Raw genomic sequence first — 24,128 nt, forward strand, 5'->3', positions numbered from 1 at the left:
ACTTATCGCTTATAATTGGATAAAATTCACTAGATGTGAGCGAAAAAAATGACAAACTCTGTTTTAGAGCAGGTGCAGTGACTTTTTATTGTGCTGATTAACAATTGACATCACAAAGGTGCTGCAAAATGATCTGTCGATCATGGGCAGGTGTTGTAACGCTTAGTCTCCCAGTTCATTGACAGAGTGTGTCTGGTTATACCATCTCGCCAGGTTTGAAATTGCTGGCTGTGAGCACCCAAGACAGCGAGCCACAGTCCTCTGCCCTAGTCCAGCCTTCCAACATGCCGATTGTCAAAGGCGCTGCTCTCTTAACAGATGTGGCAAACTGCTTTTTCCTGTGATTTTCTTAATTGCTTTTATTCAACAGCTGAAATCACTCCATATCCAGTGTCGAATCAATTGTGTCTCAGTAATTAGGTGATTAAGTGCATGTGCTTCAGTCATAGTCACTCAAGCATGTCGTGGTCAAGGATGAATGACCGAGTAATTAAAAAGAAACCAAAAACTTTTCATCAATGTCCATCATTTATATACCTTATTTTTTATATACCTTTTTTTTTTTTAAATAAATGTGTTATAATAGTGATAAGTTTCTTTTGATGCTCGGTATGTAAACATGGTGAGGCATTTGAAAAAAAAAAAGCATGGTAAACGCATGCTAAAAAAAGCATGTGAAAAACATGGTAAAATGCTAAATTACAAAGCAAATTTTACAGGAAATTCTTTTTATTTTGTATATTTGTTCTTCGTTTCACCTTCCACAAATGGGTTTCTGCCAAGACTGGATTCAGTGAATGTCGTCTTACTGATTCCTTGCTTTCAGAGAAACCAGGATATTTACTAAGAGGGCAGTCTTGAGTGGGGTAAAAGAGGCAACAATCTACAGCTGTAACATAAAGCAAAGCTACAAAAGCTTGCTTCACACTTTTTACCCCCACAATGCACAAAGACAGATACTGTGTACACGAGGAAGCAGATGGCTAAACAATCATTGTTGGCATTGGTTACGACACTTGAAGCTGTCAGATATGTAGTCGACTTAGTAAAATAAACAGAGGACAAGATAGTGCTGGTCATCTGGCAAGCTTCATTCAGCACTGTTAAAAAAAACATACACACATTCAAAACTGAAGCACAGTATCTCCCAAATAAAGCGAGTCCCCATTAACCTGGGAAAGTTAGACTGCGCTGCGGGAATATAAACACTGTCATCTTTATTTCTTACACTTCCATTCAGACAACTGTACAGTAAATGTCCAATAAAGCACTGCACAGTAAAACCATATTCCAATACTCTCTCTGCACTTAGGCAGTGTGTTGCGGACAGCAGTGGTGCTTGCCAAGCAGCGCTTGAAATTCTACAGACTTTTTAGAGGACGGCAGTTTTGGATCCTTGATAATAGAAAAAGAACGCTGACAGATGGTGGTATGAGAATGGGCCTGGGAATAGTGAGATTGTTAACTCTAGGAACACGTCCCAAAATGTGCAATCACCCGACACTTAAAGAGTTATCAGAAACATTCCACAGCTCACAAAACCTGTGACCATCAGCATGAACTGGAGATTACATTGGTCTTCAGGGTCTGGCTAGGAAGCATTTTGCAGAGACAGCCAGCAAGGAAAAGAGTCTCTCTGTAAAATGGAGCAGGAGTGAGCGTCCCGATGAAAAATGGGAAACACTATCAGGGCCACTATTGCCTTCATCCCCTCCAAGAAGTGCCAGAAGTTCCTTATTGGCGACTTGGAGGAAATGCCACTGGACAAGATGGTGGACGTGAGCGGGAGCCAGTTGAGAAGATTCCCTGTTCAGATCTGCAGTTTCACTCGACTGGTCAAACTCTACTTGAGCGACAACAAGCTGAGGAGCCTACCCCAGGAGCTGAAGCAGCTGCAGAGCCTCCAGATCCTGGCACTGGATTTCAATGGGTTCAGGGAGCTGCCCATAGTGGTGTGCAGCCTGAAGCAACTCTCCATTCTGTACCTGGGCAACAACAGGCTTCACGCGTTGCCCTGGGAGCTGAGCCTGTTGAAGGAGCTGAAGACCCTGTGGATCGAAACCAATTACTTCAGTGACTTCCCAGATGTCATCTGCGAGCTGCAGAGCCTCAAAACCCTCCACGTGGGCTACAACCAGCTGAGGTGCCTCCCCAAAGAACTGAATCGCCTGGAGGACCTGAGCAGTATCTGGCTCTCTGGGAACCTGTTTTCCGAGTTCCCTGAGGTCCTGCTGGAGATGCACTTTCTGGACGTGATCGACGTGGACAGGAACCGTATCAGACGTTTCCCCAGCCTGGCACACCTCAAGGGCTTGAAGCTGGTGATCTATGACCACAACCCCTGCGTAAACGCCCCCGCCGTGGCCAATGGTGTGAGGAGGGTGGGGAGGTGGGCGACGAACACTGAAGAAATCAAATTAGAAAACAAGCAGAAGACCGGAGAGCCGCTTATGGAAACCAAGGAGCCCCAGATCGAATCACAGATTGAACCAGATCAAGACGCCACCATCTAGGAAGATTATAATGGCAGGAACAGAGGTGTCTAACTATTGAAGAACAGAGCGCAGCTGCTGTATGGTGAAGGCATTGAACAGCATGGTACTTCCTGAAACTTACTTTGTTGTAGCGAGAAAACTGGTATAGCAACATTAAAGTAATTTTTAAGATTTTGCAGAATCAGGTTACATGCACACTAGGATGCACTACTTGTTAGTTTATTACATTGTTTACATTGTTTTACTATTGCACATAGAATTCTGGAAATTGTTATTTGGTATGCAGAAAGTAGGGGGCAGAACATACTTGTATAATTGCCTCTGGCTAAATATTTACACTAGTTGTTTTCATCTATTTTGTTTACAGTACTGTATGCACTACAGGTTGCTCAAATTCTCAATACATATTTGACCCTATGTGCACACTAGTACTTGTTCATTTAAGACAAAGTTTAAGTGAATAAAGAACAATTGCCTGAAAAAATGAAAAACATGTCAAAGGTGTTTAAGACAAGACACCTTGTTTAGTCTACAATTTCAGTGCTTTGCAGAATGCCAGGACCCTCCTTCAGAGCTGCGCTAAATCATCAATACAAAAATGATTGTAAGCAAACTGTACTCCACATTCACAACGATACTGCACACAATTTACTATTCTTTTTTTATTATTAAAATTGTTTATTTCCAAACTTGATGTTTCACTCGTTTTGTTATGCAGTTCCCAGAAAAATAAACTAAAAAAAACAAGTGTGTTCGAGTGTGTTGAGGATTTAGAAACGGCAAGTGTGAAACAATAAAAGCTCTCAACACCACCATGATTCAAACACGGGTCTTCCCAGCCTGACCAAACTGTTTATTTATCCAATACATGTTTGAATCCCTTTGTTGCATAACGTGTCACGCAACAGCATTCAATATGGTGTGTAAAGTGAAGAGAGACAGAAAACACATCTGAAGAACAAAAATGGCTTATCCCACACAAAGCTTCAACAAAGAATATTTTCAGAATTCTGTTATCCAGTCATGTGGATTCCAACTAAAACCAACGGTTCTCCAACACAAAAAAAAAAGGAATTAAATAAACAGAGGGCAGGGAATTAGTGACGGGTCGTTACAGTCAAGCATAGTACTGGTACAACTTACTGTCAACACGAGTTAACCAGATTAGTAAATGATGAAATCATGAGGGAACATTGTATACTTTTACTTGCTGCAATTGCACAATCTTTGTTTATGTGAAACACTTTAATATAGGAAACAAGTCTCTTTTTAGGCAGCAGGCTGAAAAGGATCCACCCCAAACAAACCACATGTAGGTTTCTCAGAATGTTCTAAAATGTGGGATAACCAGTTATTGGGTCCTGGATTCAAACTGGAATGCTGTCTAATATGGGGGGCAACCACAAACGTGATAGAGTGTCAATATAATCCTACAGTATACCAAACCATACATGAAAGTATGTAACAAAATAAATCAGGAACAAGGTAATTGTGTAATTTTTATGATGGGAAAACAAATGTTAAATTTAACAACAGCAACTCCTCCCACACAGATGGAAGGATAAGAACTACAGAGTCGGTACAGACAGCCACAGGTAAGTGAACCTGGCAGGCAGCATTTCTAAGGGTTATAAATACGCAAGCCATTCTCCTCGTGCGCCCAGCTCCTTTTTGCCTCAAGGTTGTTCTCTGATCTCCCCCTGATAATATCTGGTCCACACGTTCCTGGAGATGTTGTGATTAACAAGGATGGTGGTCTGGTACTCGTTTTCTGGAAAACAATGAGAAGAAACAAAATTAGAAAATACTTTGGAGTTGTGTGAACCAGAGCTCAGATTTAACACAATGCCATTGTCTTCTCCAATTCTCAGTTCTCCTGGCACCACTCAGATAATTGCAAGCTCAGTTTACGTCAATTAAATTTGTACTGACAACAATTTAAAAATCCTTTATTGGAGAAGACACAGAGCAATGTGGTATTTGGATAAGAAACAGCATAGGAGAGTTTGAGTGGTCATGAAACACTACAGTTAGAGATGCAAAACGATCAAAAACTTCTACCTTGGTGCTGCCTTTATGATGTTATCCACTCGGAGGATCATTTCTGCTGCTTCCGCTGCACTCAGCAGGACTTGCCTTTTCACCTGGAAGCTTTCTGTGACTCCCAGCTCCACCATGTCTCCAATAGTTCCATTGACCATGTCTAAATTTGTAAAAATAAATAAATCACACCAAACACACAGAATATCCACAATTACACTGTCCTCCAAGAAATGAAAAAAAAAAAACTTAAATCAACACACTTCAGATATCCTAGGCAGGGAAACACAGGCACGCAAGTAGTTGTGGTTCAAATAAGCCATATACACATTTAATCCAGTACATTATTGAATGTTTGAGTCCTTTCTCAGACGTGTAATACACTTGAAACTTAGAGCAGATTCACTATTGTACTAAAATGAACCGCACACGTACTTACCAAGACCATAGGTAGTCTTTCCTTCCACATGAGCTGCCCTTAGCTGAGCAACCAGATCTGCACTGTCATACCCAGCATTGTCAGCTATGATAGTTGGCAGCTGAAACACAGAATAAAAGTTACAGAATGTACTTATCCACTTTCAGTGTTAAAATGCAAGACACTTTTGCATTATAGCAAACGTCACACATATAGTACTCGGGTCAGCACAGCCAACAGCCCAGGCATAATACCAATGAGGCTTACCATTGCAAGTGCTTTAGCAAACGATTCCATGGCAACCGCCTCCTTGCCTGGTGTTCTGATAGCCAGATCAGTTACAACCTTGGCCATCAGCATCTCCGAGCAGCCTTTTTTGGGGGGGAGGGGGGAGAAAAAACAAACATCACATTTATCAGCTCACAAAACAATTGCACTAATAATTGCATAATTTTTTTCTTGCACAATTATATATATTATATATGTTCACCTCCACCAAACACAGTCCTGGTTTCTTTTACTGTCTGGGAAAGAACACAGAGGGCATCATGTAGAGATCTCTCCGATTCATCCAGGATCTGCTGTGTAGCTCCTCTGAGGACAATGGTACAAGCCTCACCTTAAAGAGAATTTGAAATTTAACTCAACTATTTGGGGTGGGGGGGATACTGTATCATGCTCTTTGTACTCTCATATTGAAAATGATCATCCAGTGTCACTACATACCCATGTCAACTCCAGAGAAGTGGATCAGCTTGTCCTCTCCGATCATTACTTCTTCAATAAGTTTACACTGACCCAGTTTCACCATCTCTGGGTGATCAAAGGTTGAAGCAATTTCTCCACCTGGTAAACAAGGAATGTGTTACCAGAAAGTAACAGCAACTGTTATACAAGGGGGAAAAACCCCACCAAAAAAACAGACATTCACCTGTATGGTATTAAGGCAATTAAAAAAAACAAATGCCGTTCATATCTAACAAGTACGTTGGTAATATACATCCAAGCTACAGCTGTAAATGCAAAATGAGTCAAAAGATGAACAATAAAGAAGTATGCCAAAATAACAGGTTCTTCCATAGATCACCAGATGGTGATACTAAATAAAATTGTCAGCCAAGTTTCACCCAACAGTTCTATAGCTACATGTAAGACTCTAGTGTGTGACATTCATACGGGTATTACACTTTTAATATCAAACCTTCTGAGTTCAGTTTATAATCTTTTAAAACACTTACCGGTAACAAGTGCGAGACGTTCCACCCCAGCAAAGTCAGCATGCTCAATAGCCATCACACCAGCCGCACCAAACAGCTGCTCAGGGTAGTTATAGATGAGCTGCCTAAAAAAGAAAGGGTGCATCAGTCCCCAATAGACCAATCCATGGAGAGGATCAGACTGCTGAGACTTAACCTTTTGCGGTCCTATGTCGCACCAGGTCCGACATTACAATTTTCCCTTTCCAGTCCAATGTCAGACCCTGTCCTACATCAAAAAGACGCCAAGCATAGGTCTGTCATCTGTCTTTCAGGAAAAATCCAAGAAAACCTTTCAATGGCCGAATGAAAAAAAAAAAAAAAAAAAAAAAAAAACCAAAGCGGGCGTTTCTCATAGTCCCATGCATTACAGAGATAACACAGATATAACAATGGAGGTAGCTGCTTCTGCATCCAGGGCTCAAAGAATATCACAGACATTTGCAGAGCTTTTTGAGATGTTATAGTAATAAAATAATCACTTGGATCACATTATTGCGGAGTTTGGCGATAAAACGAGTGATCAGGAGAGGACTTCAGCATGCACGTCTATAAAGAGCTATGTGAAAAATACAGCGAACAAGGGGTGGGGCTTGGCTGTAGATACAGTACTGAGTTTTACTCTGGGGGAAAAAAAAAAAAAGTAAAACAGCACGTGTGAAAATAAATTGGACCTGATGTGCCTGACGAGCGTTGAATAAACGGACTGCAAGGGTTCATGCTGGACAGGAGGCACGCGAGGCAGTTATCCTACAATATAGATATCTATAGGTTTCAGACGTGGATTTCTGCCCATGATGCAAACTCTAAATAGGGTCTGCACAGCTTTCTGAATTTATCATGCATACCCAAGACTAAAATACAAAACTGAGGTTATTTGAGAATTACCTGTTAATAAAACAATTGATTCCATGCTTCAGGATGCGTTCAACCTTTTCCTTCATCTTTTCTTTCTCTGCCTGTTCAATTTCTGCTATCTTGGCTGTGGAGTCCACTCTCACTCGGGAACCAAAAATCTAATATAAATGGAATGGAAAAGGGTCATTACCAGTTGAATTGTTATGGATTCGTACACGAACTTCTGCCTCAGAGAGGACACATACCTTAATTTTATCTGTGTCCATGCCTGTGTTTGCAATGAGTATTTTTGCATTTTCAATTCTTTTCGGCTGGTTTACACCAATTTTCTTATCTAGCAGAAAACCTGCAAAGATTAATGAAAAATGTTATTACAGCACACCTATTCATTGTTGAATGGGTGGGAAAAAAGGACTCCAGATCTACCAGCATTACTGCTAAACCTGTAAAACCACTGCAACTAAAGTTCCAGCCATCACTGTGCAGTTCATTCGAATATAAAAAAAAGACAATCTTTTACAATTTGACAAAAAATGTAAAATGTACAGTAAATGCAAATAGTTTAACACTGCACTCATTTCCAATTCAAACATCACCTTCATCCAAGTATGAATCTGTCAAGCTGCCGCCAAGCTTCTTAATGACATGGATGGCCTCCAGATTGCCAGAGCCCTTCAGTCTGAGCACAGCTTGGACTGCCAGGTTGGAAAAGTGCTCCTTGTGGTGAGTCAGCAGCTTCGAGGACAGGGTGGTTCTGGCAATGTTCATCAGGTCTTCACGGAATTTCACTTCATCGTTTCTGTGAAAGACAATACAGTACAATTTTAACTGACCCAAATGTTAGCAGATCTAAACACTGACATTTAAATCATTAAAATACCCTTTGTGGCATTGGATTACATTAAGAATTGCATGCACTGTTAGATACAGTATCCTACAGTAATTATCTAAAACTGTAACTAACTCACAGCCAACTAAACAAGCTACAAGACAGAACCATCAAAATGTAGCCCCTTTAAGAGAAACAGAAGGCACAGAAACAACCACCAAATCAAAATGATGCATTATTGTTCGGGCCATAAAACAGCTTAGTCAGCACACAACCAGGACATTCTTACAATTCTTCACCCATTAATATGACACTAACCCATGGTCTACAGCAGCACTCCTCAAGGCATCCCTCGCTGCCTGGGTTGCTTTTCTCCAGCCAGAGATGATGATCTGAGGATGGATCTTCTTTGCAATAAGGAGTTCTGCTTCCTGGCATGGAAAATACAATAGCTGAGTTATTTGAGTACTTCCAGAAAATATTCCAGATGCACACCAAGTGGGTTAATAATAAAGCTTTTGCAGAATTAGAGTAACATTAGGAGGACATGTTAGGCTTTCACAGAACAGTAGGCACATGCATCCCAGACCAATGCCATTAATTACGTAACTTTCCATGTCAATGCAACCAGCTCCAATATGTATTTCTAATAGGACTAGAGTACAGAACGTCTTACCCTCAACAGCTCAGCTGCCAGCACAGTGACAGATGTGGTTCCATCCCCAACTTCATCATCTTGAACTTTGGACATATCTAAACAAGAGACACAATACTCAATATACCTGTTAAAACACTTGCTTTCTAAAAATGTCTTATTGCCGATTTCAAAAAAGTATTAAGCCGAACATCAGCAGCAAAACAAATCACATACTATCTGGTTACATAGAACAAATAAAATTGCATGCAACATTTTTTCATCCTGTACAAATTCATACACAACCCCAATCAATCAACTCATAGTACTGTGCTCATGAACAGAATCTGTGAACATTTAATTTGAATCTATATTCCCGCAATATGTTTAAAGTACTACACTCACCAACAAGCACCTTGGCTGCCGGGTTGTCAATACCAATTGCCTTCAGAATGGTGGCGCCATCATTTGTCACTGTGACTGAGCCTTCCCTTCCACTGCTAAGAAGAATCTTGTCCTAAACAGTAACATTTAAAAGAATGAATTAATGTAATAACACATTTACAAATGAGATGAGCTAAACCAGCATGAGCTCATGAGTCAAATGTATAATCCTTTTTCAGTGAGCTTTGACTCAATATTTTCTTATTTAAGCATGTTAATGATGGCTGCTCTCCAGAATCACGTTTCTGTCTGATTGTTTTCAATTTCTGAAATAGAGCATCTGCACACACTTACCATTCCTTTTGGTCCCAAAGTGCTTTTAACCAGATCTCCAATGGCTATGGCACCAATGAAGGAAGACTACAATTAAAAGAAAAGAAACAGCTTCATTGAAACATTCAAATGAATAAACAAAATGGCAAGACCTAGAAATCGAACTCTAGACTGTATGGTCTATGCTTGACTTATATTTACCAGTCGGGCTGTTTCTGCCTTCTCCTCATCGGCACCAGGTCTGAAAATGTTCACGGGAGCAAGTGAAAGGGATGCCTGGAACAGAGACAGGCAGAGAGACGCTTTAGACAATTCTCATCTAGTTAAATAAAGACCTTGACAGACATCTTAATCTTTACATATGAAAACTGTGGTTTTGGTGCTGCTAGTAATTTGGCATCCAAAATTAATACAGATTAAGTGTGTCTTAACTTGCATCTTGTGTACTTACATCACCTATATAAAATAATTACATCTCCATATACTGAAATGTTTAATCTTTTGCTTTCATATTTTAATTCACGTAGAGCATAGCAAAAGTACACAAATAAGGATGTCAAAATGCAATCGATTGGCAGAGACTTTATTAAAAAAAAAAAAACATTATCAAATTGTGACATGGTTAAGGGAACAGTGAGAGAATATCAATAAATGTAAAATTATACTTATTTTTTGGAGGTTTCATAATCACATATTACTATATTAAGAATTCACTGTCTTAAAATATTTGTGAACATGCTCCAGCTCCTAAAATGGTAATAGCCCATTATTCAGGGACTGCGATACGTTGTGTAGTGCTGGTTTCTAGGGGCTGATCTGGTTGCTAGCACTCCTCCTCTTTCGAGAAACCGCTAGAAGCTTCTCAGTGCGGCCTAAACCTGACGGCCTACATTTAACCAGATTTTACTACCCTCATTAAGTCAGGGACATTTAATGAAATCTAACGAACACACACATCTGGTTGCTAGGGGTTGATCTGGTTGCATTGTTTCCAGCACTGATTTAAAATATCAATACCAGTCATAAGTTAGCACTACATAACGTAACAAAGAAACGGCCGTGACCTAGCAGAAACCGGGTGCATTTATTTCACTCTGTCATTCATTTCAACACCACGACAAAAGTAAAACACACGGGAGCAATGAATTACATTTTTTACTAAACAGACCAGTCAGAATTCTTAAACGTTTTAATTCAGTTTATATTGCTTTGCTTTTCCATATAAAAAAGGCTCAAATCTCAGCTCTAAGCTGCGTCTCTCTCACCGCAGCCCATGTGCTGCATTCAGCCCTGTCTCTGACAAGCACCAGAGGCACCGGCCAAACATAGACCAAGTATTGTTACTGTTATTTGTAAACTGAAAACCTCGTCTGGCTAGGTTAAGGTCAACAGAAACACCAAACCAAAGTGTAGCCTCAATAAAATGTTTTGTGAAAAGTATTCATGCAAATAACTGGAATTAAACAATGCTTACCATGTTTCCTCTGCTGTACAAAGCTGCTGCTGAGCTCAGATCCCTCCCAACCGTCTCTGTGCGGCACAACGGCGATTAGCGCGTTGACGTAATACGCATAAAGCCTCGTCCCTTCCTTAGAGGCGGACAGTATTCGGCTTTGCCGTTTGCCGGTGGGCGCACACTACCTTAAGCATACAGTAGGGTTGGTGCCCAGTTAATTCGTTGGTGTTGAACCTTTGGTTAATTTACAAGTAGAGATAGAAATTCACATAAGAAAAATAAACAGACATTGTGTGCAGAACTGCGTTTACCACTGTATACAGTACGGTGCAAAGAAGAGTTTACACGTGTATATCCATCTGTTTAGTGTATTCCAACGCATTACAAATGGCCCCTGTTCAAACATGTATTTACTTTTCTTTCAGATTTCGTGCTGGCCATGCTAATGATATGTTGGTACATTTCACATTACTCTGTCTTCTACTTTATGTGAAAATAAAATAGAATGGATACGTATTATTTGCTGTGAAGATGTCACACACATAACAAGGGGTTATTGTTTTAGGATTGAACTGCAAACGTTTCATTTTGAAATTAGTATCGAATGCACCTTTCATTTTTATTGCCTGTTTTATTGAACACACTATGGTCCGAATGCATAAGCTTTCAATGCTTTTGAGGAGAGTCCCAGGGTTAAAATAAAACAAGTAACTCGTCTTAGATCAAAGGCAATGGTTTTTTAAAATCCCTTTCAGGAACAGTGGCTTGAAACCTGGTCCTGGAGACTTCAGACCTAGTTTGAGGCAACTTTGCTGTAAAATGTCTGGTGTGCCACGCAGTGGCCTAAAACCCAGTCTCAAGCCAGTGTCTTACTGTTCCCTCAGCTTAACAGTTATGGTGTTTTCTTTCCAAAGAGAAAGGTATAAGTATGCATGTGCTGGGAATTAAAAGTGCAGCGAGTGTTGAGAATGAGCAGTAAAGCATTCTCTGACAAGTTACATGAACATACAGCATTGCTCAGAAACAGGAATGCATCAAACATTGTCCCAGACGCTGTCAAAATCAGGAAGGTCTTTTGAAAAACAGATACATAAAAAACCCAACCTCGTGGAGTGAATGTTTGCATGTTACTGGTTATGTATTATGCGTTTAAGTAAACTTAATTATAATATTAACAATAATAATAATTAGAAGAAAAAAAATTACTTTTGACCTATGCAATTTACATGTAACTTTCAATTCTCTGCATGGGTGTCAATAAAATTAACCAGTATCTGTATTGGACAGTGATGTTCTGTCTGTAAACGATTAGAACAGCTATATTGGACAGTGACGTTCTGTCCTACCTTGCCTGAACTAGGCCATTTTGTTTTTCCCAGAGATATACTGTATTTGATGTGGTGTAAGTCCAAAGAAATACTCCCAATACTTGTTTGGTGATAATATATACACATTACTAAACTGCAAAGCTGCCACCATACACTTCATTACGAGTGTACAACTATAATTACAAGCTGCACAAACCTTTTATAAAGGTTCAGGCTGCTCCTCAGTTACTGAAGACTGCAGGTTATAAAAAGCATATGATGTCATTGAAGAGGAGGGGTTGGGTTAGTAAGAGTCTGCTGTATATTTTTATTTGTTTGGACCAGCCTTACAAATAAACAGCATGTAGTGAATTAATTTACTACTCAATCATCCTTCACTCTTATAAAGATGCATTTTGTTCTTTGTATTTTATTGTCCAACAATTAAATTTTTATGTAACCTTGGACCAAACTACATTTTAATTGTTATTTCCTGGCAGCATTGTGCGTTAGAGCGCCCCTGTTGAAGGCTGAATGCTGGGATGGATTTGCTCAGTAGTTTCTGCAGTCGATACATTATTCACCTTTAAGGAGTCCTCTACAGCCACGTTCTTCCTTTCCAGATCAATCTCTTTGGTGCAGATGTAAAGCAATCAGTTAACTTCTGTGGTGTTTGCCATTCATTAAACTTCCAGTGTCCTTTTTTTTCCCCAATTGCAGTCTATACTAAACATGCACACCCTAGAATACCCTTTGCACAGCACTGCCTACTTTTGAGCCAACTTGATTTCCTCAGTTTGCAATGAGATGCTATAAAGTTTTAAAACGGACAAATCTCATCTACACCGCCTTAAGCACACTAAAGAGAAGTTAGACGCTACTTCAATACATGATTTACAAATCCCCAAATAGCACCACACCTCAGAATATCCCTTCATTGTTTTTAATGTTTCTGACCTTACCGGTAATTTATTTGTTAACTAACAATAAAGAACATAAGAAAGTTTAGAAATGAGGAGACCATTTCGGCCCACCTTGCTCGTTTGGTTTAGTAGCTTATTGATCCCAGAATCTCATCAAGCAGCTTCTTGAAGGATCCCAGGTCACTGGGGAGTTGGTTCCAGATTCCCACTATTCTGTGTAAAAAGTGCCTCCTATTTTCTGTTCCAAATGCCCCTTTATCTAATCTCCATTTGTGACCCCTGGGCCCTTGGATCGATATTGTCCTTACCTTTTAGGATTTGGAATGCTTGAATCAGTTCACTGTGTAGTCTTCTTTGTTCAAGACTGAACAGATTCAATTCTTTTAGCCTGTCTACATATGACCCGGGATAATTCTGGTCGCTCTTCTTTGCACTCTTTCTAGAGCAACAATATCCTTATGTAGCGAGGTGACCATAACTGAACACAGTATTCTAGAGGAAGTCTTACTAATGCATTGTAAAGTTTTATCATTATTTCCCTTGATTTAAATTCAACACTTTCCACTATATATCAGAGCATTTTCTTGTCCTTTTTTATAGCTTCCCCACATTGTCTAGATGAAGACATTTCTGAGTCAACAAACTCCTCAGTCTTTTTCATTGAGTCCTCCTTTGATTTCAGTATCTCCCATATGGTATTTATAATGCACATTTTTATTGCCTGCGTGCAGTACCTTACACTTTTCTCTGATGGCAATTGCCTGGCAAACCGTGCCAGATGTTGCAGCAAACAGTGTTGAGGATTTTAATTTCAGACTTGGTGGAATAAAACACAGAAAGACAGTGCACATCATGTCTATTACAATGTGACATCTCTTTTTTTTATTGCCATGCTACAAAAAAAAAAAAAAAAAAAAAAAAAAAGTTATAAAAAAATTAAAAATGGTGTTGGCACTGATGACATCTGAAAAAGATGTAAATATCCTAAAAATACAGACGCTGTGGTTTTCTTAAATATGAACATTTTGGTAAACTATATTCATACCTGAAAATGCAAACATCAAAATAAACCCACTTATATGCTTGTACATGGATGTGGCACAGCTAAATAAAAAAAATAAATTAAAAAAAAACGCACCAATGAAAAAGAGTTATCATAAAGAGAAATTGAACAGGTTTTTGTGTGGTGGTGTGATATTCCTTACAATGTCAACTTTTAATTGGGTTTTTTACACCTTTTGTTAAGTCTCGTCTGAAACAGATTCTGAAACAAACCGTTCCCATATAGGAGTAAAGTAAATTTTATGTTAAATTAACAAAATAATTTGTTTAGATAATTGATGTAAAGTATGTTCCTATAGTTATGCTTCAAGGATTCAAGACGATTCCATCCTTGATATATATATATATTATATATATATATATATATATATATATATATATATATATCTATATATCGGCGCATATATGTGATAGACATATAATATATACGTCCAAGTTAGAATACACAATAAATCTTACAATATAATACAATGCAAAGATAAAACCATGAAAGAGTGAACTTGAGATTCCGGATCCTATGAAAGTATTTGACAGTTTCATACATAGTAAAAAGTTTGAATTTTAATTACCAGTATGATACAGAGCACTACTGTGGCGTAACAGCAAGTCAGTTAAAATAAACAATTGTTGGCTCAACAGTTTATAAATAAGGCTCCCATTAATTAATTTAATTTTGCTTGCTTGCATGTAAAGGGCTTTAAAAGCATGCTAGCCGTCCCCTGAAAACACAAGGTCTTTTGGGTGGAACTGAAACAAAATTGCACTAAAAACCGAACCCTAGTTTTTTCAGTTAGTGTTTCTGTACCGTCCTCTTATATTTCTTTGCTCGTTTCAGAGATTTGGCAGTATATAAATGGAGATGCATTGCTACAGTAGTACCAAACAATGCAACACACAAATCTGCATTAGTGTAAAGTGTTTAAAAGCTGCACTTTTTTTTTTTTTTTTTTTTTTTTTTTTTAAAAAAAGCCAACATTGACTTACACCAGGAAGAGGGGTATGTGACCAAAAACGTCACCACTCATATTACTGGCATTTCACTCCAATTCTATTGAATTTAACAGGCACTGAAAATGAATTATGTAAATAGCACAAATAAAACAGTGTTATATGATTGACATGTATCTGCTCTACTTCAATTCCCTTTAAAGTTCACACAAAGTACACAGTGCAACTCTTCCTCTAGGGTTTGACTATAAAGGTTATATTTATAGTTATTATATTTGGAAAGGGACAAAAAAAAAAAAAAAAAAAAACAAAAGCATCTGAAGGCCTGGTTGTCTTAATTTTTTTTTTTTTTTTTTTGCAGTATTCTTTAAAAATTAAAAAAAAAAAAAAAAAAAAAAAGGTGCAACTTATAAAATAGTGCTTTCTAGGCTCACATAGGCAGGTCAGTACTGTTGTGTCGTGTCTTTCTCGAAGTACCATCGTCTCGTGGCAGTGCTTTCTGCAAACTGGACATTGCAGCAGTCCGTTCTATGTCTATAACGGAGTACAGTTCTGTTCGTCTGGTTGGAGTTTGGGGGAGAGGAGTGGTGGGTGTTTTGGGGGTTTGTGGATTGCTGGAGTCACTGCCTTTTTCCATCTCAACCTCAATATAGTTGAGCTGTCTGTGATCTAGACTGGGACGCTTCAAGTCAAAGTTAAACACTGTTGGGGTGCAGTCCCGGCGCCTTGCAACCTCCGGCTTGTTGGCGCTTTGCGGAACGGTTACATTTTCTGTGTTGACGTAGTTATGCATTGGGTCGAGGTTATTGTGATATCCGTTAAGAGCCGGAGTCTTTGGTCCGAAACTATCCTCCTCCTCCTCCTCCTCCTCCTCCTCCTCCTCCTTGCTTGGTTTCGAAACTTCCCACACAGGAGGCAGCGAGGGGAGGTTTTCATAGTTTAGCAGAACTGTCCTCCTCTGAGCGGAGTTGTTAGCGTTGTGACTGTCTGAGCCGTTCGGTGTGGGAATCCTGCCCCTTCGAGGAGGAGGCGCGCTAGGCAGGGAAAAGCCGTTCAGGTTCTCGTACACCAGTTTGTTATTGGAAGAGACCTCCTTGCGTTCGTCACTGTCGTAGCCAGTGTCCCAGTCTGTGGTGTTCGTGCTGGCACTGCCAGCAGACACTCCGTTAACACAACCCCCAGTAACCGCAGCCATGCCGCTAGCTTGGTCCTCAGCCCCGGTCTCTTCTTTCTCTTTCTCCATTAGTTGTCTCTGAACAGGCGTTGGTCCTAAAATAAACCTGACACTCTCAGGCTCGAGCAAGACTTGGGGCTCCCCCTCCTCTGCAGGACACAAGTCACCCTGCGCGGCCTGCCCACCCCCGCCACTGCTCTCAGTGTTGGAAAGCCGGAGCTCCAGAGGCATGTGGCTGCTCGGCCAGTTCCTCCGCTCCTCCTGCATCCCTGTGGTGTTCACGTACGTGTGGACCTGAGCAAGAACAGCGACACAGCAGAGTTAGAGCTTGGAAAAGATCTCTGCTTGGACAGCTCTCGATAATCAATCAAACACAAATGCTACTGCTCTTGTTCATTTCAAACAAAACTCATATTCACATTCAGACCAGTATTACAAGTTCTCTACATTTTCATCATTACAAAAAGCTTGGTCTCATGGAATGAGAAGGCAGTCCACATTTACATTCTATCACAGGTATCATGCATTTCAAATCTTACCAAGAATTCTCACTTTCTGATGAGATTTTATTGTTTGGCTGCCCAGTAAAGGAAAGCGGTGGGTCTCAGGTTAAAATATCTTAATTACTTTTCACCACTAGATGGGGGAACAAACTACACTTAATGTTAATCAAGTAGTATCAGAATAGAAGTGTAATTCAGATATTAAGTTACATATCATAATTTTTCTGATAGCTTACTGAAACAAATACGTCTTATGCCGAACAGCGAGCGTAGAAAAACTGATGAGATTATTAAGACTATTGAAATGTTCAAAGCATTAAGACTATTGGCAGATGTTAGTCCTTGCATTTACAGTGTCCTCTCTTACTTGTTCATCAGCTACGAGTAAGGGATGTGTGGACTCCTCCCCCACAGAAGGAAGGCGTGCACTTCCTACAGACGGGTGTCTGCTCGAGGGGCGCGAGGAGGCATCTCCACACGAAGGGTACCGCGAGCATCCATTGGGTAGATTTTGGGCAGCAAAGCCAGGGGCTGCAATGAAAAAAGCATTTTAAATAGTTCAACTTATCAAATGCCATGCAGCCTTAAAAAAATTCTCTCATTTGGGTAACAAATACAACATAAAAAAAGCCCAAATCAAATAGATTTACAGGGGGGTAGTGCAGTGCTTCCTTGATAATTTACTCATGTGGTTAATTCACTGATCACAGTAAATTCTACAAGGACTATATTTTACTGTATAAGGGCCTTTCACTGATGATTCACTGTTCTGATGTGCAAGTCAGACAGCAGACTAGTCCGTGTACATTCCAACCAATCGTTTTTGCACTCAATTGTAAATTCGGAAAACGACTCGTTTTTCTAATTTGGTTTGTCATAAAAACAAAAAAAAACAAGACCCCGTTTATCATTTTGCAATTTCTGAGTTTAAAATACTCTCGTTTTTCATTTTCCAATTAGTTTAAAATACAAAAACTGATTCAGGCTTGTTTTCCCATTTTTCATATCGTTTTTTGCAACAAAGTATTCGAAATGGAATAATGTAATACAAAAATAAATAGACCATTTAAAAAAAAAAAAAAAAAGTAGCCAGGCACGCTCTACTCGTATCAGATGTCGAGCGTGTCTCGGTGTTGACGTTTTCTGCATCAGTACATTGATATCTATGGATGGACAAATGTGATTTGCTAATATAATCCAGTTAAGTTTATAAAGTTAATTTATAAAGCCGGATATAAATATTAAGAACCGTACCTGGATTTTTCTTTCGCCCTTGTGTGTGAAGGCGTATTATTTTTAGTACTATTATAATGCACTCTACCTGAGTGACACAAGGATGATTATTATATCAACTTAACATAGACCTATAGCTATATTGCAATACAGTACTTTGTAACAACTGCTAAATTAATAAATAATGTTAGTAAATAGACAGTACACTTCCACGACAATAAGGACATGTGCGAAATTATTGCATCGTCATAATAGCAGGACACAGAGCTGCTCATGTCTGACTTTTATAAAAAAGGTCTTGAAGGAGCTAAATAATTTTTAAGATATTAAATGTTGTGGAGTGTTTTCATGCTGCAGTGGGGGTTCTTTTGTAACAGAATATGGTGAAGGGTGGGGGTGGATTCTGTTTACAGTTTCGCTCTGTATCACAGTTCCTTTTGTAAGAGCTGCAAACCGCAGGGAGAGAGGAAATGTTAACATCTTACAGAGCTTGCCATGCGATCACTAAAAGGAGGCTGGCATGCTTGGTTGAATAGGTATATCCCTCTTCCGATACGTTAGTACATCTATCATTGTTTAAGTGTGTACCTATTAGAGAAGCATTAACAGATTGCCTGTGAAGTGCTGTCTCTCCAGATAGCTGCTTGAATAAAGACACACTCTTGGAGACTGATTTCATTTTTCATCCCTACAGTTGATTATTTATTTTTGTATTACAGATTATTCAATTGCGAATATGTTGTTGCAAAAACCAATATGAAACATGGGAAAACAAGCCTGAACTCGTTTTTGTATTTTAAACTAATTGGAAAATGAAAAACGAGTCGTTTTCGGTTTTCCGATTCTGAATGCCAGAATGTACACAGACCCAGCCTAAAGAGGGAGCGCTGTGTAGGAATGCTAGCAAACCCCACTTTGAGAAGCATTGTTTGTCACAAGTAAGCAAGCATGCAAACAACCCCACCGCCCCACCAACAAAAATATGAGAAGTTCATTTCATAAATTGATATCACAACTATTCCTTTGTAGCCTTGCCCTGTCTCGATCACCCACTGATAACCACCCATTCGCTTAGACCAATTAGCAGCAAACCACATCTCTCATGGGCTGCATTACATTCCATGCAGATGGCAAAATTCAGATTATAGTAGTGTGGCCTTGGCGTAGTTCATGGCTTTGCAAGAGTTTGTTATATGTTCACAATATCCTATCCTGTCTGCCCCGCCCCCCTGCTCCATCATTAGCTAGCAGTTTAATCCCACACCACCTCTGTGATAGCAGAGAAGGACAAAGGCAGAATGCTTCATTATTAGCGGCTCACTGCTGTGATTCTCAGACTGGGTTCTAGGGACCACCTCTGGATCCACAAAGGTTACCCAGGCAGTCTCCAGAATATTCTTGTCCAGTGTTCTTTCACTGCTGTGGTGAGACAGGCCTTGTCAAAGCTGGGAGATCCCCTGCCTTTAGGACACTTACTGGTGGGAGTGTGGGGTGTCCTTGGAGCTTCCAAGTCTGTTTGGTTGTGGTTTCCTTCCATTACTGGCTCTTCCACAACACTTATGCTATTGTTCTGCATGATTTCCTGCAGCATGTTGAATATCTCTTCTGCACGAGCACATTTAAATGCAAATATTCCTATTAAAATAAAATAAATTTTAAAAAGTAAATCTACCAACTGTTCATTCTCACACAGTCGCAAGTCACAAGAACATAAAAAGTGTAATACTGTAAAACCTGGACTATCCAAACAGCCCCTCTCTGGCAAGTTCTATGGCAATGCTCTTCTGCACGTTTGCCATTGAAAGGAGTCACTGATATTTACAGTACTGTGTTATATATTTTTATCATATTTTAATGTACAGGGTTATTTCTGGGAATGCCAAAGCAACAATTTACTGTAAGAATTAGTGTATATGAACACATTGATTTTACTAACAACTCCCTGTCCATATAGTTCGGATAATAGAGGTTTCACTGTACTTTTTCCAACACTTGACGTTGAGATGCGGTGCAAAAAACTGACAACCCAAAACAAACAAAAAAAAAGGAAATCAAAAAGTGGGTTTCTATTAAGGCGTATCAATTTTTCCACCATAACCCTCAATTTTGTAATAAAAAAACACAAGCACACACACCACAGCACACGTTTAAACAGTTCAGCAATTTTCCACATGACACACACCAAACTAAAATAAATGCTTATGCATTTCAATACAAAATTGTGTGTGACAGACACAAAAACACATCCAGCTACATCACTGTATGTCTGCTCAAGGGAGAGCAGAGCTCAAAGCAGACAGCAATACCAGTGGACTGCCCAGTATTGTGCCTCTTTGCTATGAACAGCAGGGGGAGCTTGACTTACCAGTACAAGCTCAAAAACCAGCTAGCTCCAGTCCCAGATTGTTCTTCCTTTTGTAAGCATTAAGTTAAAGTTGACATTCTCATATTAACAATGAAACTACATTGATGTAAATAAATAAATTAAATTAAATAAAAATGGTTCATCAATCTCTTTCACTAAGCATCAAGAAACCCAAAGCAACCACACTTAACCCAACAATCCCAGTCAAAAAGAAGTCTTAACACCATATTCAACACTTGGAATGTTAATGCTCACTCAAGTGTGCTTTCTCAATGGGAAAAGCCATTCATCTGGCACACTTACAGTAAGTGAGCACAGACACTGAAGTGTTATTTCTGAATAGGGCTGGTAATATTTTGAGATAGAAACAGAAACGGTGCTCATATCCAATAGAAGTGAATTCCAAAGTGTAAGAGCAAAGCAAGTAAACAGACAGTGGAAGTACAAACAGAAAGGAATCAAAAGACCCCCTGCAGGAATCAACAAATCACTGTTTAGGATTTGTTCTGTGTCTACAGTGGATGTCATCTTGTGCATAGAACACACAGCATAGTTTTGATAACATAAAACCTTTTGCACAGCTGGAGCAGCCTTAATCTCTCAGCATCGCCTCACACTCAAACTGCACAAGATGATATCTCTTATAGTAGTAAGAGAAGCATAACGAGACACAACATAGTAACTTAAAACTCCTCAACACCGTGTGCACAGCTAGTAATGTCAATTCCAACAAACACAAAGCTACTGCATAATTACCGGGTTAGCAAGAAACGACCCAACAGTGGCACAAACTTGCCTTGCACATTCCTGGACAAATCTTTATTTGAAAATGTTAGAATGTAAAACAATGTATCAGATATCAACCTTAGTTTTACTATTTTATTGGAGGAAGCTGACATCATGTACTTTATAGACTCATGTTTTGCTGAAAAGTAAGTATTGATAATTACTTTGGTGAAAATTATCAATGCAAACGCATGATAAATCTGTATTTATCATGCATTTACACCAACCTAGTTCTGCAATGAGCAAGAAAGCATTAGATGTGTATATACATTCACATGGATAATTGCTGTAATTAAACCATTACTTCATGTGTGAGCCACTTTGAGGGTGTCAGCACTTTGAAAACCAAAAAGCTATTGCAACACTGACTTCATATTAGAAGTCTGCAGAAACACATTTCCAGTTCAGCACCTTGCCCAGTCTGGCACCTGCGGCCGCTCTCGAAGGAGAAGAGATTGGAGTCGTATCCGTAGCGACGGAGGCAGAGGTAGGGCCATCTCACAGCCTCACGCTTACGGGTGTGTAAAATCAAGTCTGCCTCCGTTAGCTCCATTATGCCAGAACCCAGCTCGTTCCCATCATCGTCCACATTAATCACCTGGGAATACATAAGAGAAACACATGGGAAAATGAACAAGCACAGGCAGCGTGGCATTGATGCTTTCCACACAGCATATTCAGGTAGACAATATACACAGTCTACACAGTTAAAGGACTCATTTTCATTGCACTGAAAAAAAAAAAAAATACAAATGCATAACACAAAAGCAACTACCAAAAACACCAAGATCCCTGTACACAGACACACTTACAGCATTTGTAAACATTCTTAACAGCAGACAAGCCTGCCCACAGTTTAACTTGTTTACAGTCCTTTTACAGCATTATGTAATTCTGGCTGGCACTTAACCACGGACCCACCTTGAACTTGCTTTGATGGTTATCTGGGAGAGATTCTTTATCTGGACAGCTACAACAGCTACCCATGACTTCTTTAGAAGACCATTTGATCTCTGGGTAAGAAAAGAGTAAAAAGAAAAAGAAAAGGAAAACTCAGGAAAAATTTATTTACAATGCAGTGTGGACCAGCTCACATTCACAGTTCATTCCCACTCACGAAAATTATATTTACAATGCAGTGTGGACCATTGTATTACAACAACCCTGGAATTACTCACTTTATGCTACATTTGAATTAGGCTAAGACACATATTTTTGTGATCCTGATTATGTTTGACCAGTCAGGGCATGCATTTCTTGCCGAGAAGATGTCATTTTTAACAATGTTCTATGCGTTTCTTTAGTTTTAGAGAAGCTTTTCAGCTTTAAAATGAACGGATGCCCACCCCCCCATGCACAAACCCCAGCCAGTGCATTCCGTTACAAATAGTGCAACTGTGATGGAGGTTTAAAATGGGGATCACCTGTGTGAACTGCCAGATTTCAGCACGGCATATTTAAACAGTATAGCTGCCCTGGAAACTCACGGTCATTGACATTATTTCTAAATGATAGTATGATAAAGAAAACCAATACATTCATTGAGTCTGGAATAAACACCCTGCTGTACAGAAGTGTGATTCTCTTGTTTAAAAGGTAACTGGATTGGGTACAGGCGTTTGGTGGGGGCTTGCTGGTTCAAGCTAGTTCTGCTGGTTTAGGAGACTCGATGCTGACTGAGGAGCTGGTTAAACTGGTCCAACAAAAAGAAAAAAAAAAATAGGTGGATTAAACATCCCTTAAATGTAAAAAAAGTTCTAAAGTTATTATTCAATTTGCTGTATGTCTTGCCTGAGATTTGAGATGCTCAAATTCCTAACTCTTACAGTAAAGGTCTGCAGCTCACCAGCAGTTGCTGGAATATTCAGCATGGTTACTCCTGAGAAACTAATTTACAGTAATATTGCACTACAGTAATTAGGTAATCAGTCTATACAAAATGAAAGTATTTTGAAAGCATATTTGACCAAGAAAAAGCCCATCATAAGGCTCACATAAAGCAAGTAGCAGGCATTATAGGCTGCCTACCTAGATCTGGCCATTAATGTTCCTGGTTCCCTCCACAGCAGATGGATTTCATTCATGCTTCACAGTATCATGGCGCCAACACACTTAGGATGCCTTATAACCTGCAAAGCAAAAGAGAAGAGTGAGTGCCGATTCCCCAATCACTAATGCAAAAAATACATGGAAACTGCTCGATTTACTATAACAATGTAAGAGTTTTTATTTTAGAGTCAGGAGGCCCTGTTCACTTCCCACTCCCAAAACCAGGGCTATATTCCCTTTACAGCCCATATTCAACAATACTGAGATTCACCAGCTGCTTTTAACAAAGTATATAGGTAGAACAAGGCAATGCTACGACAACAGTGCGTGGTCAAAATTTCAAATCTCTCCACAACCCCCCTCACCCAGCATTTCTATTGTATGACCAAAAACAACAAAATCAGCTACATTGTGCAAAGTCCAAATTCTGCAAACTTAACATTCGTTTTCCAATGCAAACACAGTTCGCCAAGATACCCACATCTCATCTTAGAGGCACTGTATATAGTTCTGGCACACTGATGTGTATGCAAGCCCCTGCAAACAGTAGAAATACTGGGGTAGATCCCCTTCAGTAAGGGGCATGTTTCTATTGCCACGTCCAGTTTTACAGGACTTTGGCCATGGTCTTAAAGACAACAGTGCATCATTATCAGTCTCACCAAATGCATTGCAACACGCTTCATTTGTGTAAAGCTGGCTTGCTTATCATCCTCAGCAAGGCTGTAAACCTACCGTACGTTTAATACGTACAACTATTTTTCAAATTTCACGTAACCATATTAAAATACTGTCAAGGTGTGCAATGTTCAAATACACAAGCACAAATGAAAAGGGGGAGCACCGTATCATCCAAGACTCACTCATTATTACTACAGTTCATATTATAAACTATTTGTTATGAAAGCAAAAAATCTAAAACAAAGACTGCTAAAATATAAATGACAAACAAAAATAAAATCAGAACCCAACTGTCTACAAGTTATGACTACATCAAACATAAACACAAACTAATACAGCTCTGGAGCTGCGATTGAGGGAGACTTCAACACGACTCCTCCTCCCATCTGTAATT

General features: G+C 39.4%; 3 protein-coding genes across 5 annotated transcripts in view; 1 reads left to right on the forward strand and 2 right to left on the reverse strand.

The window, feature by feature from the left end:
* Positions 1–640: 640 nt before the first annotated feature.
* LOC121317971 (leucine-rich repeat-containing protein 10-like) lies at positions 641–3,668 on the forward strand. Its single transcript, XM_041254082.1, has one exon. The coding sequence runs from the start codon at positions 1,674–1,676 to the stop codon at positions 2,511–2,513; it is 840 nt and encodes a 279-aa protein (XP_041110016.1). The 5' UTR covers positions 641–1,673; the 3' UTR covers positions 2,514–3,668.
* A 313-nt stretch (positions 3,669–3,981) lies between these two features.
* Positions 3,982–10,820, reverse strand: LOC121317970 (T-complex protein 1 subunit beta). The gene is made up of 16 exons (XM_041254081.1): positions 10,722–10,820; positions 9,449–9,523; positions 9,269–9,334; positions 8,936–9,047; positions 8,573–8,649; positions 8,215–8,327; positions 7,664–7,866; positions 7,313–7,413; positions 7,098–7,225; positions 6,192–6,295; positions 5,680–5,799; positions 5,444–5,572; positions 5,221–5,324; positions 4,975–5,074; positions 4,557–4,698; positions 3,982–4,266 (listed from the first exon to the last, which is right to left on the reverse strand). Exons 1-16 carry the CDS (start codon positions 10,722–10,724, stop codon positions 4,236–4,238), a joined length of 1,608 nt encoding a protein of 535 aa, XP_041110015.1. The 5' UTR covers positions 10,725–10,820; the 3' UTR covers positions 3,982–4,235.
* Positions 10,821–14,433: 3,613 nt separating this feature from the next.
* LOC121317972 (fibroblast growth factor receptor substrate 2-like) overlaps positions 14,434–24,128 on the reverse strand; it is a 30,305-nt gene continuing 20,610 nt past the window's right edge. The window contains exons 2-7 of one of the 3 annotated variants that reach the window (XM_041254083.1): positions 23,033–23,133; positions 21,926–22,017; positions 21,416–21,602; positions 19,330–19,488; positions 16,988–17,151; positions 14,434–16,411 (exon numbers count right to left, since the gene is read on the reverse strand). In XM_041254083.1, the coding sequence (XP_041110017.1) occupies positions 15,374–16,411; positions 16,988–17,151; positions 19,330–19,488; positions 21,416–21,602; positions 21,926–21,991 (1,614 nt within the window). In that variant the 5' untranslated portion in view covers positions 21,992–22,017; positions 23,033–23,133 and the 3' untranslated portion in view covers positions 14,434–15,373. The other 2 variants (XM_041254085.1, XM_041254084.1) reach the window with 2 other exon arrangements.

This window comes from Polyodon spathula, chromosome 7 (assembly GCF_017654505.1).
Source record: "Polyodon spathula isolate WHYD16114869_AA chromosome 7, ASM1765450v1, whole genome shotgun sequence".
In the NCBI taxonomy this organism is placed as follows: Eukaryota; Metazoa; Chordata; class Actinopteri; order Acipenseriformes; family Polyodontidae; genus Polyodon; species Polyodon spathula.

What these genes read in the sequence shown, in the direction of transcription:
- LOC121317971 (XM_041254082.1), top strand. Translation starts at nt 1,674, where the DNA reads ATGGGAAACACTATCAGGGCCACTATTGCCTTCATCCCCTCCAAGAAG.
- LOC121317970 (XM_041254081.1), bottom strand. An exon ending in CAGGACTGTGTTTGGTGGAG is followed by an intron (nt 5,325 to 5,443) that starts GTGAACATATAT and finishes CCCCCAAAAAAG; the next exon opens with GCTGCTCGGAGATGCTGATG. An exon ending in AAAGACTACCTATGGTCTTG is followed by an intron (nt 4,699 to 4,974) that starts GTAAGTACGTGT and finishes TTACAAATTTAG; the next exon opens with ACATGGTCAATGGAACTATT.